The sequence below is a fragment of the Epinephelus moara genome, chromosome 2 (genome assembly GCF_006386435.1).
Source record: "Epinephelus moara isolate mb chromosome 2, YSFRI_EMoa_1.0, whole genome shotgun sequence".
Taxonomy (NCBI): Eukaryota; Metazoa; Chordata; class Actinopteri; order Perciformes; family Serranidae; genus Epinephelus; species Epinephelus moara.
Window position 1 is genome coordinate 39778948 of NC_065507.1, and position 13952 is coordinate 39792899.

Below are 13952 nucleotides of genomic sequence, written 5' to 3' on the forward strand. Positions count from 1 at the left end.
ACTAACACTGCTTTAGACGATAGAGACCTGATATTTAACAGTCCGCATTTAATTCTCCTGTTTTGTCTTTCTGTCACAGAAGAGGTTTTCATTTTTATGAGGTTGTTATGCACAACTCCTCTTTGTTTAATTTTAGATTTAAATAATTTAGGTGGTCGGTGTTAGCGATGATGTGGAGCTGAGAGAGCTTCTTCGCTGCACCTGCTGTTGTGCTCTTCATCACAGCCATAATGGTGACTGACAGCTGGGATAAGCCAGGCTTCCCTGGAGAATAGCTTGTTTTCTGCAGCAAGTCTCATGGGACTGGCAGCTGCACAGGGACATAGTCAGGTACAACTGGTCCTCCATGAAGGAGGCTCCAGGCTCCCAAGGAACACACTAGTTTGCTAGATTTAAAATTAAGTTTATTTTCCTCTTTTTTTGTGTGTGTTGAGGTAACACTGGCCTACGGTACGTTGGTGAATAGAATTAAACTTTATTGTCCGCAAAGGTGGAAAATTGGCCATGGTTCATTTGGCCATTCAGTAAAATGTTAAATCATACATACACACAACACATACCAGCAACACTGACTGTATGAATACTCCAAGCAATAAAATACAAAAATAATAAGATACTTAAAATTAAGGACAAAAAATTAATTGCTTTACAATTTTTGTTTTTTATTTTTCCCCCAAATATTGTTATTTACTCAAAATCAAGGTTATGCACGAAGCCGGACAATGGTTGATTGAGCAACAGCCCATGTGTTCTTGCTGGCTAAGGAGGGGAAAAAAAGTATTTACTGTTGTGATTGCATACATATGATTAGCCCACAATTGCTTAAGTTAGACCAAATTAAATCACAATATCAACGCCTTTATGGGACACAAAGATGGGGTAACCCAGAGCTGGAAAAACAACAACAACAATAGTTCCCTCTGCCTCCTGTCATGTGACACTGAAGTATGCAAACTTGGTATTGTTGCCACTGAGGGCGGTGGATGAGTCTCTTGAAGTTGTGAGAATGACAAATAGTATAACCAGTAATATGTCATGTTAATAAAAATGTCCACATATGCATCCCAACAAAGTGCAGCTTGTCACATTTGCATCACATTGCCGTATATTGTGTCACATGAACCAATCTTAGCTAGTCAGTCTAATTCCTGGGCCTCACCAGCAGTTACTGAGTCATTGTAAAGTAAGGCAAGCACAGTATTTACATAATTTGGTTGTTTTTTTAAGAATTAATTCTGGTGTGAACACTTGACAGATCACTTAAAAAAGCCCCATATTTTGAGGGGGCAAAACAACTAAGGTCGACAGATAGTCACATAATTTTCAGATTGACCCAGTTTAGCCTATTTTGGACATGGCTTTAACTTACAGATGTTAAATTACTTTTTTTTTAATTATATTTTTTTTAATTTCAATAATCATTAGAATTTAAAACAGGCTGTTTACAATCCTTTAACGTTGTCCCCAACACATACATACACATACCTGACTGACCTCTAGTGCCTTGTGATGTGCACTACATACAACACATCTTCACTACATCCTCTAAAGAATGAGGTTAATAGAAAAATAAATGGCTGTATTATTGACGGTATGGAAAATTACACCGTTGGGATTTTAAAATACCCTTGCATACTGTCATACCACGATACCACCCAAGCCTAATATTAATATTTAAATATACAGAGCTATAAGCAGATTATGATGCATTAGAGATATGGGTGTCATAGAAAGTGTTACCAATACTTACAAATTCCATGATAACAATTAACCCTTTAAAAGCTTATTTTATCATTAAGTGGTTCCACTTTTGTTCTGAGGCTGTGATGATTACTGCAGCCTGTAGGCGGGACTGACATTAATGACATCACACAGGAGTGTTTGTTTATTGAAACAAACATCAAACATCCTGCTCGACCACTTTCACGACCTCTGACCTCTGACCTCCTTCTCTTCTTCTCTGACAGGGAACAGACAGGGAACACTGGATCCTGTTTATCATTATTACTATGTCTTTAAATGGGTTTAATGCATGGCTTAATGGATTTTTAAGGTTTAATAGTTATGAATTTTCAACACTATTTATTTTAGTCCATATATATGTATCTTGATGCATATGTATAGTGGCATGCAAAAGTGTGGGCACCCCTTGTCAAATTTTTTTTTACAGTGAGTAGTTTAGTAAGTAGAAGATGAACTGATCACTAAAAGGCATGACGTTAAAGATGAAACATGCTTTTCAACATTTTAAGAAACATTTGTCTATTATTTTGCTTTTGTACAATGTCTGAGTGAAAAAAGGAAAGGAGCACCATGCAGAAGTTTGGGCACCCTAAGACATTTGATCTCTCAGACAACTTTTACCAGGGTCTCAGACTTTAATTAGCTTGTTAGGACCATGACTTTTTCACAGTCATCATTAGGAAAGGCCAGGTGATGCAAATGTCAAAGCTTTTTAAATTGCGCTTTAAATTAGGCTATTGCGGGGCGTCGGTAGTGTAGTGGATAGTACCGGCGCCCCATGTACAGAGGTGATGCTTCGCTGCAGCAGTCGCAGGCTCAGTTCCAACTTGCAACCCTTTGCTGCATGTCATCCCCCCACTCTCTCTCTCTCCCCATTTCACACTGTCCTGTCAATTAAAGGCAAAAAGCCCAAAAAATAATCTATAAAAAATAGGCTGTGGCTATAGCAGGAATTTTGTGAAAATGCGCAAAAGAAAATGCGAATTTATGCACATTTCCATTCATTATTGTTTTGCGAGTATTGGGAGTCAACAGGTCGAGCAGAAGGTGGCGCTTCTCATGAAAAATAAAATGCAAAAGAACACCCGTAGAAGAAGAGGGCGCCGTGAGATGACGTCACTGAGAGTGTCTCATGTCCACAACTGATGTAAACAATTACCGGCACATCCATGACTACGACAAGATGGAGAGATTCCTTGGGAACTTCTTGGCTATTGCGAGAGCTCTCATCACACTCATATCAGCGTTGTCAGCGTAGCCTACATAATGCCGTGATGTCTGTGTTGGTACACCAGGCAGCGCACATGATGCAGCGGTATTCAACACATCCAGTCTATTCAGGTAAGCTGTGAAATAGCCTACACTCACCTGACACTGGAGTAAGTACCTCTCTCTAAGTTCACACAGGTGTGTGAAGTAGAAGTAGGATTCGGTAGCCTACGTCATTGTTTATTCGCTAAATCTGTTTCCATTGCCAAAAGTCGCATTTTCCTAATATCGATACGCTGACTTTTCCACCCCCTCCAAGCGTAAATTTTTTTTGCGATATTTCGGCCCTTTTTCGAATTTCTGGCGTTTCCATTCAAGTTTCTTTTCGCAATTGTTGAAAATGCGAATAAAAATAAGTGGATGGAAACCCACCTACTGTCAGGTCTGTGATGTTTTTAAACATCAGTGAAGGGGAATTTGTGTAAGTGTGAGGACTATGTGGTCCAGACCTCATCAAATAAATACTAGTGTAGTATTCATCACATTAGTGTGTGACACTTTTTCTTTGTGTGATGAGCAATTAACTACGATGTACGTGTAAAAACATTTTGGCTCCTTTATTATGGATTTTAGGAAGTGTTTAAAATTATGGTTTGAAAACCAAAATCTGAGCTGTTAGCTAGTGACTGAAAAGCTTGGGACTATTTTCTTTCTGTAGGTGATACTGAGGACCTTTTCAAAAGAGAACTCTTATCACCATAGCCCATCTTGGTTGAAATAAAGATGGCATTTAAAAAAAGTTTCTGTGCAGCTCTTCAGAGGAGGATTGGGATAAAGCAGTAAGCGGAGGCATGGGAAGTTTAGATAGGCTGTTTCTCAAAGGCTCACTCAGTTTCTCCTTATCTGCTGTGCTCTTATCTCTTCATTTCATATTTACAGATATTGGCTAATAACCCCTGCTAGTGGCAGCTGACACAAGGTTGCCAAGGAAATACAGCTGCTTTTCAGAAAGGTGAATCCATGTACAGTAACACCTTCTAGCTCACAGTCACAGGAACTTTCTGTCTCCGTCATTTGGTTTATTTTTGTCTTTTTTTTTTCTCACATTTTTGTCCCAGAGGGATTGGCAGCATGATGAGTGCAAAAACACCTGCTGCCTCTCCCTCTTGAGACAGGCCACCCATGAAATTTGAGCCTTTTGATTATCAAATGAGATACAGCATCTTCCAAATAACAGCAACAAAAAGAGGCAGACAGTGAGAAGGAGAGACGCAAAGTCAGTGCGAGGCATCTCTTTCCAGTCAACAAGTCATCCCTCACCCCACATCGCACCACGTCTTTGTTTTAATTTACGCTGCTCTGTCTGAGAGCTGGAGCAGCACATTGTCTGTGGCCTCACTTCTCTCGTCACACTTCTACCTTTTGAATTCACGCTCCAAGTAATAAAGCTCTTTTGTTCTGCCTTTGTGCACATAGACAAAGATTTGGCATCAGTCACTGGGAGTATGAGCTGTTGCTCACCAATATATTTCCCAGGCTGCAACCAACACATAACAGCGCTGTCATGCCTTCAGAGCCACAATACACCTGTGTGTCACAGCCCTCCATGTTCTGTCCATCACAAACTCAAAAAATGAATGTTTTTCTAATATTATATATCAGAGGTTGGGAAGTGGGCAGCCTTTTTTTCTGTGCCATAGACTTGGGCCCCCTTCAATCTGTCGCTCATCTAAGCTAAAGTGTCTAATCTGAGTTGAAAAAATAAGAATTTGTAATTCAGTGGAATGGACTGACAGTTAATTTCTCCAGTCTATGTCACGCATCTGAAACTCCAGCTGTGGCTGTAAGTCAAAGCTGCCAGGTTTGACAGAAATGACAAAGATTGTATTCATTAAATCGTAGTCATGTTCAGGCCAGACTATTTTCCAGGCCATTTTCATTCCAGGTGTTTTCAGATTTTCATCATCTACTGCAATCAATCACTGTTTTCCATGGCAGATTTGGTAGAACTGGGGGTTTCTGTCTGGGTTGGTATAACATCAAAACATAAAGACAATTGAAAAAAAACACAAAGCAGTTGCTATACCCTGGTAAACTATGAGATAAATGTTATTGTGTTTGTCACTACATGGACAGTGACTTTGCTCATGTGACTCAGTTTGGAGTAATTCCACTGGACTCCTCCAGTGGTAAGGCATTGATTCCACTGGTAGAACAAAAAAAAAAAGAACAGATTAGGAAGGAGAAAAAAGAGTTAGGGGGCATACACATGGTCCGTCTTTAACAGCGTGGAAAACGTGAGGTTGGGCTTGGGGGCAAGTTGTGTCTGAGGTTGCTAGGCGACCTTAACAAGCACTGTATCATAGCTTACTTACCAGAAATTCTGAGTGCAGAGCTGAGATTCTTCCAGGCTTTGTTTTTTCTTATTGTGTATTAGGCCAAAAATATTGCCTGTTAGACAGATGTAAAGCTCTGGGTAGCCCTGCACTAAAATGATCAACTTCTTCTTTATATTTACCACATACTGATATTTACAGAAGAGGGGAAAGATATCTGCTGGCTGTGATAGGTTGTTCCTTGTCACATGACATGAGGTGTATGCTGCTGTGTTCCAAAAGTTGAATCTTGTTTATATCAGGTTTATCTCAAACAATGAATTTCAGGGTGCAACAAACACGGCATATGTACGGCCCCTTGATTTGAATTTCCTGATGAAAGTTGACTGTCAACTCTGGGAACAGTATGGGGCACTCAGTAGCTCAGTTCATAGAGTGGGCATTCCATGTACAAAGGCATTTTCCTTAGCCATGGACTGTGGGTTGAATTCCAGCCCATGGCCCTTTGCTGCATGTCAAGTAATTGTTAAATGGTGCCCGGTGGCATTCTAGGGGAAACATCATGGGACAGCAATGAACGTTAAGGGGGCAGAAGTCTGAGTCAGGTGGGAGGGAGGGGTGGTGAAGGAGTCCAGCAACCACCAACTTTCACCTGTGTGTTCACTTCCTGTAACACTGTAAAGCCAACCATTGCTTTTGTTGTGCTTTTGTTGCCTAAACCCAATCACGTGGGTGTTGGCAAAATGTAACCATGTTTGTTGTTGAAGGAAAAAAAACAATCATCAATGTTGAACCGACATAGATTATTTTGAAAGAGACTGTAAGCAAACTGTACATTTCCATTAAAAACAAAACTGTAATTTCAAAACAGACAATGCATATAACAGGCAGATGTTGACACAGCATCCAAGAAGGTTAACAATCAACGCACACAGGGTACCTTACACATCGTATCTCTACATTCCAGCAGATAGACTTGGAGGTGCGGACTCTCATCCTGACCACTTCACACTCGGCTGCAAACCACCCCAGTGCATGCTGAAGGTCACGGTATGATGAAGCCAGCAGAACCACATCATCTGCAAAAAGCAGAGATGCAATTTTGAGGTCACCAAAACAGACCCCTGCTCATTTCTTGATACTGTCCATGAATATCACAAACAGAATCAGAGACAACCCTGTTCATATCAAACGTGGCCAAAGTTTCAAATAGTTAGGTAAATGTTTGTAAAAGTAATCCCTGTGAGCAAATACCTCAGGCTTCAGACCTTTCTAGATTCTCCAATTCCAACAGTTTTTTCTATTCTGGCTACAGTATGGCATCTTAGTGTTCAGAATTTCTTTATATGGTAATCTGCTTTCGGTACATGAATGTTATTGAAAGGGTTTACATAACATGGCCTACACTGCTACATGAAGCTACATACTGATGTCAGGGAAAAATGTAAATGTGATTTCTGATAACATCATGATTTTGGATCAGATTCCTGCTGAAAAATGTTTGTTTGTTTTTATATTAATGGTACTATTCAGAGTCATTTCCAGGTTGCAATGACAGTGCAGAGATGCTGAGATGTGGAAGACCGAGAAACACTGACCAATCAGAGCAATTTAGGCTTTTTTTCATGGTAGAACCTTCCACTATTCTCTGTTACAGCCTTTTGCTGACTGCAACTACACTAATGTACCTGTAGCTACATGCTAACGTCAGACAAATGTGAGCTTGGTTGCTGTTGTTAATTTTTCCCCAATTTCGGATCGTACTCCAGCTGGAACATGGCCAGTGGTGTTTTGAAGCTTTATCTGTGATTTTCCATGGTAGAAAATACCACTATTTTCCGTTACAGACATTCCCCATCTGCAAGTACACTAATGTAGCTACATGCTAATGACAGGGAAACATATAAACTTGGTTTCTGTTTCAGTTTCTCCACGATTCCTGTTTATATTTCTGCCGAAACATGGCTGGTGGTGTTTAGAAGCTTTCATTGGTGATATTCACAGTAAAAAATTATGTTATTCTCTGGTAGAGTCATTTCCCAGCTGCAATGATGGTGCTTTCCACAGCAACGAGTAACACAGTCTCGAGGGCTGTCTATCAGCTGCTTACAGTCTCTGCCCTCCCAGACTTTAAGTGATGATGGTAAATACATCACACAAAGTACAACTGAAGTCCATGAGGGCTCAGTCCTCAAGTCCAGAGGGTGGACATTTGGATTCAGCCATGGAAGACCCAGAAACACTGACCAATCAAAGCAAATTGTGCGATTTTGGAATGGGGGCTTAAAAAGACAGGTGTTAAATGGAGCTGTTCCAGACAGAGAGTGAATACAGGTACTCTAGCAAAGGCAATATGAGGAAAATACAGTGTTCTTGACCTTTAAGGCATGTAAACATGTTCTGGTAGAAACCTTAAACACAAGTATGAACAACAACACAAATGAACATAGTAGGGCCTCTTTAAACACAGATTCGATCACCAGAAGCCTTGTCCAATGCAACATCTGTACTGACATGAGACTTGTTTCATGTTTTATCTGTCATTCAGGTGTTTTCAGGGGATGAAACTTACCTAGTTCACTGACTGAATTATATATTGCAGAGTATTTGACCATTAGTGACACACATCCAAGAAAAAGCTATGAAAATATGTGGTGCTGGCTTTTACTTTTGCTGGCAATACCTTTTTCATCAGTAACAGACAATTCCTACATAGTATACCTTTAATAGGCCTATGGATAATGGAGCGGCTTCTTTTCATTGATGATTAATTTGTTTGTTCCCCCATCAAATGTTCTCTCAGGCATGGAATGGCTGATCAAAGTATGACAAACTTGGAAATAAAGTTGTCCCACAGATGAGTGTTTCATTTTCAAGTTTTATGCAAAGAGACTGTTGTCAGTGGGAGATGACGTGTTTGGTGTTACCAGTTTCCCTGGAAGACTAGATATGGCGTGTCTCTCTGAGGAGTGCTGATGTGCTCAGTAATTTGTCTGGCAATGTGGCTGTCGGATTTTGACATTTCTTATATACAAGTGGGGAGTATAGTGGGATGTGGTACTGGACAGTCCCTCCAGGAAAACGCGATTATGCGATCGCATAATTCAACGCATAATCAGCCAAAGTCCGTATATTTATGCAGGGGCCGCATTTTTTCAAAGACGCCGCACTTTCGCTGCACAAATCGCTGATTTCCGCGCAAAATGCGTGAAATATGCGGGGCTTGCATGATTTCATAATCCCCGCATTTACGTTGCAAAAAGTCACATATATCTTAGCAGAAAGTTGAAATATTAATTGGAGGGGTTTTCCTTGTGAATGCTCTCTGTAATATACAAACAGCTGTTGTGTCTGTCTGAGGCTTGCTGTGTGCGTCACGTAATGAGACAGAGTACACACTAGGCAGAGTCGGTGTGATGTTTCTTCTCTCTCACTCCTGTGGGGAGGAGGGAAGAAACCTTCCAGTGAAATAACTCTCGATCTAAAAGAGCTGGTTATGATTTTAGGTATGAATGTGGGATTCGGCCTCAGAGTAGCTGCGCTCCCGTCATCTCTGATAACGAGACAAGACGGGGAGACTGAAAGCCACATAAATCACTCACTCTCTAGCCGAAGTCAGGGCTAAGAGAAGTGCTGTCTTTAATGACAGTATTGTGAGAGAGATTTGTGACAGAGGATCGAAGGGAGGTTCTCCCAGAGCGCATAACACCAGGGGTAAATCCCACTGCGGGGCCAAAGAGCGCGTGACAGGTCTCTGTCGTCTGACTCCTTTCAAAAAGCTCTTAACCAGTGGGTGCGCAAAAACGGATCTCTCTCCATAGCCTTCATGACATAATATATATTTTAATTATTCATTTTTACAGAAGTTGTAGCATATTCTTTTTGTAGCCTAAAGCTACAGAACTTGTTTGACTCAGCAGTGTTTTGTAAGTTTGAGCCATGTTTTTATTAAGGTCTGAAATAAAACAAGATAAGAACTTAAATATTCCCTGCACTTTCTGTGATGTAGTATGCTTGCTTATCATAGGAAGTAATTAGAAATGACTTTAGAAATGACTTTTTACATTAAGGTAGTAGCCTAGTGAGAACAGGGTGTTGGGGGAATCGCTTTTTTTTCTTCTCTTTTTCATCAAACTGCAGTTTTTGCAAGTTCATCGCATTGCAATTTCATCACATAAAATTGCATAAATAATCTGCATATTCTATCGCATTTTTTAAGAAAACGTGCCGCATAATCAAGGATTTTTGCCCGCAACAATCACAAAAAAACTCCGCATTTTTCTGGAAGGACTGACTGGAGAAAAGCAATTTTTAAGCAGTTTAATTAATTTGCTATAATGTTATAATTTAATGATGCCTCTCAGATGCCAAATTTGTTGTCTTCCATTCCGACACACATACACGGAAGAAAACTGTCATCACACCAGCACCCAACCTCATGTCGTCTAAACTGGGCGTTGGACAGTACAAAACCGCATTACAGAATAACTTAACAGAATAGTTTCATGTAAAAACAATTCACAGATGCAGTGCAATCTATAGTCCAGTGTGCAATCTTGAAACAAACGTATGGAGCTGAGGTCAGTTATTTGGTGGAGTGTGGAAGATACGGTGGAGTTGAGAACAAAAGCTGCTCTGTAGTCTGGTGAGACAACAGAGCACAAACTGATGGACACACTAACAAAATGCTACATCCCTAGACCCCAAAACTAGTGGACCCAAAAATAAAACTGGTCCTGTAGTTTTGACTCAGCTGAGCCATGTCATTTGTCACCAGTGGCACACACTGGGCATGACGAAGAGAACAAAGCTACTCAGGTTACAGAAGCCGGGATCTGGAAAGCACATGTGATAAAAATGCTACTTTTATGAGGTATTAATGTGTGATAATGCTGGGACAGTATTGGATTCTGACATGTCAACATGCATCTAGCAGCGATGACAATCGTGTGCTTATCTGCACTGAAAAAAGATAAAAAGAATGGGTGCATGTGTTCTGACACACTTCACAAGCTGCCTCTGTGTGCTGTCCTTAAAGATGCAATGTTTCTATTTGGTACTGTGTGTGCACATGTTTAGCAATTGGAGTCTAACAATTCTTTCTGTCTTCCATCAGGTAGAAGATGCCATGCTAATGTTTGACAAAACCACCAACCGACATAGAGGTAGGTTCGCATTCCACTGTGATTGTATATCCATTTGTGTGTTTTATATGTGTGTGTTTGTCCATGTTTCCAGTTCTGATGGCCACATGCCATTTAGGAAATTATTGTTATGTGAATCTTGATTATTTGGAACGACAGTCAGAATATATGGAATAACCTTGAATGTAATGAAAGTCAGAATTAACAGAATAAAAGTTTGAATATATGGAATGAACTTTAATATTTTGAAGGAAAGTTGAAATATATCGCAAAAAGTTTGAGAACATTGAATGAATGTTGAATATATGGAATGAGAGTTTGTATGAATAGATTGAACCTTGAATATATGAAGAAAACTTACAGAATAAAATCTGAATATGTGGAATGACAGTCAGAACATATGGAATAACTTCCTAACCAGCATGACATAATATATATATATATATATGTTTCTCCAGGTTTCTTCTATTCAGCACGCATGCATGCACACACACACACACACACACGGCAGAAACAGCAAATACACTAGTAAATGAATTTCCTCAAAGAGTCCTACTTCCCTCAAGGTCACATCCATTGTTGTTCATGACAGATAGCTTTCACTCTGCCCAGCAATCCATACTAAATCTGTTCCCTTATCATAGTGATTTTCCACACTGCTGACTGATACACACATACACATAGACAAGTGCATACAACAACACATGGCAATTGAGCCTACCAGCTAAACACACATAGACCAACATTTATTTCCCCTATCAATTTAATTAGCTTCATTTCCCCATCGGCCATTTTGACCCTCTGATAAGTCGATATGGATCTACACTTGTATTCTGGTGATTTCATGATGGAAGAGAGAGACACTGGGTTGAGAAAGAAAGAGAGGGTCAAATAAGAGAGTGAAAGAAAAGGCAAAAGAGAAAGGGTGCCCCACAGTTGAACAGAAGGACAGAGACTGAAGAAGGGAGGCCTGTGTGGTCCGATAAGGGTTCAGATAGCTGATGCCGCAGAGTGACGGTAGCGGCAGGATGGTTATCTCCACCTCCTCCTTATCTGAAGGCCTTATCTGTGGCTTCAGCAGTGCAGCCCTCTGCCCCAAATAGAGGACTTTACAAAGACACACCAGCAGAGAGGAGGAGACAGACAGACAGACAGATACAGGAACAGGTGAGCCACTCCACACCAACACAGTGCTGAGGAGAGGACGGTGGTTTTGAAAAGGAAATATAGTACAATATGAAATGAAAACAAATAGATAACGTCTTTACACAAAAGCAATCATTGCAAGAAGCACAGTCAGTGCATGGAAGTTTCTCCCATTATACATCTTGGTTACTGCAACTGTGGTCTTGATTTCATCATTTTGGCCAGTTTTCTTTTTGATAGTAATGAGACAGTGACATTGACTTGGTGACAAAACAAGAAAGACGAACAGTCAAACGATGAGAAAAAAAAAACATTTAACCATAAATGGTCAGTGCAAAGAACCTCATGAACACTGATTCATAGAACTGAGCCTGCTGTTTTGAAACCTGAAGCAACATCACTTTTCTTGTGCTTTTTCAGATGCCTTTCGCACGTATTCATACCTTTAAACCCTGAGCAAATTGGTGCATTTTCTTTCAAATGGGGAAAAAAGCAAAAAAGCAAAAAAAAATTATAGATATGGAAAAATATTTTTTTTTAAAAAGGCTTGTTTACTTTTTCTTCATTTTTCATTTTCTTGTGTTTGTTTTTAAATGTCTTTTTTCCCTTTTCTTTCTTTTTTAACTAATTTTCATGTTTAATTTTGTCTTTTTATTTATTTCTTGCTAATTTTTTGGAACATTTCTTCTTTCATTGCTCATTGCTCAAAGGGTTATTGGACTTTACAGGGGAATCACGGCAACAGCCGAAGGTCACTGCAGTATTTATGTTTGCAGCAATCAGACTGATTGATTCACACCTCTCCAAAATGATCACGATAATCAGTGGCATCTCCCACCCTCATCATTTGAAGATAGAGATTAGATAGGTGAACACAGTTTATTTCTTTATGTTATGTTATGGTGAGCTTGGCCTGCATTATGATCAGGCATCATCATGAGAATATGGAGTTCAATAATGTGTGAGAGCTGTTGCTGGCTTTATTCACAGACTTTGATAATTTACACAGAACATATGTACAGGTGGTGAAGAGGAACATAAGGTGACTGGAGAGGTGGAGAGTGTGTTAGTAGCCATGGCGGCGTCTCCAGTGTGCTTTGTTTGATTTTACACACAAAAACACACACAACTTAAATCGTGATATATCTCTAATCTCTGTTTTGCAATTATTTAATGCTATTTGATGTGCGCTCCATAGTGAACCATGACTGTCAGCAGCATACAGTCCGCCCCTCTGCTCTGCGCTCTCGGGGGGAATTGTGATGGTGAGACAGCGCCAGTGAAATATTGAGAGGAATTCAATGTGAGATTTGAGTTGGCTTATAATTTTTACAGCCGAAAGGTGCTAATGGAGAAGTTATGCCTCACTTGCACCAATAAAATGGCTGAATTAAATGTTTATGATAAATTGGATCCAAAGTAACGTAATATGAGGCGAAATTTTATGTGTGAGAGGAATCATTATATGTATAATGATTCCTCTCACATTTAATTTCTACAGTCTGGCTTGAAGTCACCACCTCACCGTCTGCATCTCAAATTTCCCCATGTCCAAAATGTTCATACGCATGGGTCAGAGTATCACTACAGGTTAGTGCTGCACGATTTGATAAAAATGTGCGCTTGCGATTTGAGTGGACAATATCGCGATTTGCGATTGCGATTGCGATTACAATATAATGAAAAAAATTAGTCTTCTTGCTTGATTCAGTGTTTCCCCTACATTATATTAGGGGGGCACTGACCTGACATAGTTATTGTTATGGACAGACAGTGTGTCAATGACCATCAACAGACTGCACATTCAAACACGCTGCTCACGCAGCAGTGCAGCACGGCACTGTACACACAGCAGAGCGAGCCTGTGTTACGTTCAGGCATTGTCACAAAAATTACAAATTCCAGCACGCCATAGCACAACACAGCAACATGTCAAGTGGGCCGAAACCGTGCAAAATTGCTCAGTTTTTCACATGTTAATATATAGTTTGTTATGGAGTCCGTGATTTCCCCATGACACTTACAAATGTTTGCGTAACTGTGCTTGGATGTTGTTTTATGAGGCTCTGGCGGCTTTCAGTTCTCTCTTGGTCTTTAACGTCACTTGGCTTTACTTTCTCTTGCAAACATTCCTCCTACTTTTCTCTGTGCTGTGCAAGTGTCAATGAAGCCGCTCTAATACACTGTTTTACACTGAACAAAAATATAAACGCAACACTTTTGTTTTTGCTCCCATTTTTCATGAGCTGAACTCAAAGATCTAAAACATTTTCTATACACACAAAAGACCATTTCTCACAAATATTGTTCACAAATCTGTCTAAATCTGTGTTAGTGAGCACTTCTCCTTTGCTGAGATAATCCATCCCACCTC

General features: G+C 40.0%; 1 protein-coding gene across 4 annotated transcripts in view; it reads left to right on the forward strand.

Annotated features, from left to right (window-relative positions):
• Positions 1–13952, forward strand: part of LOC126397419 (RNA-binding protein Musashi homolog 2-like) — a 499199-nt gene that overhangs the window by 262416 nt on the left and 222831 nt on the right. For all 4 annotated transcript variants that reach the window (XM_050056179.1, XM_050056199.1, XM_050056189.1 and 1 more), the window contains exon 7: positions 10405–10453. In XM_050056179.1, the coding sequence (XP_049912136.1) occupies positions 10405–10453 (49 nt within the window). The remainder of the gene's footprint in view (positions 1–10404; positions 10454–13952) is intronic.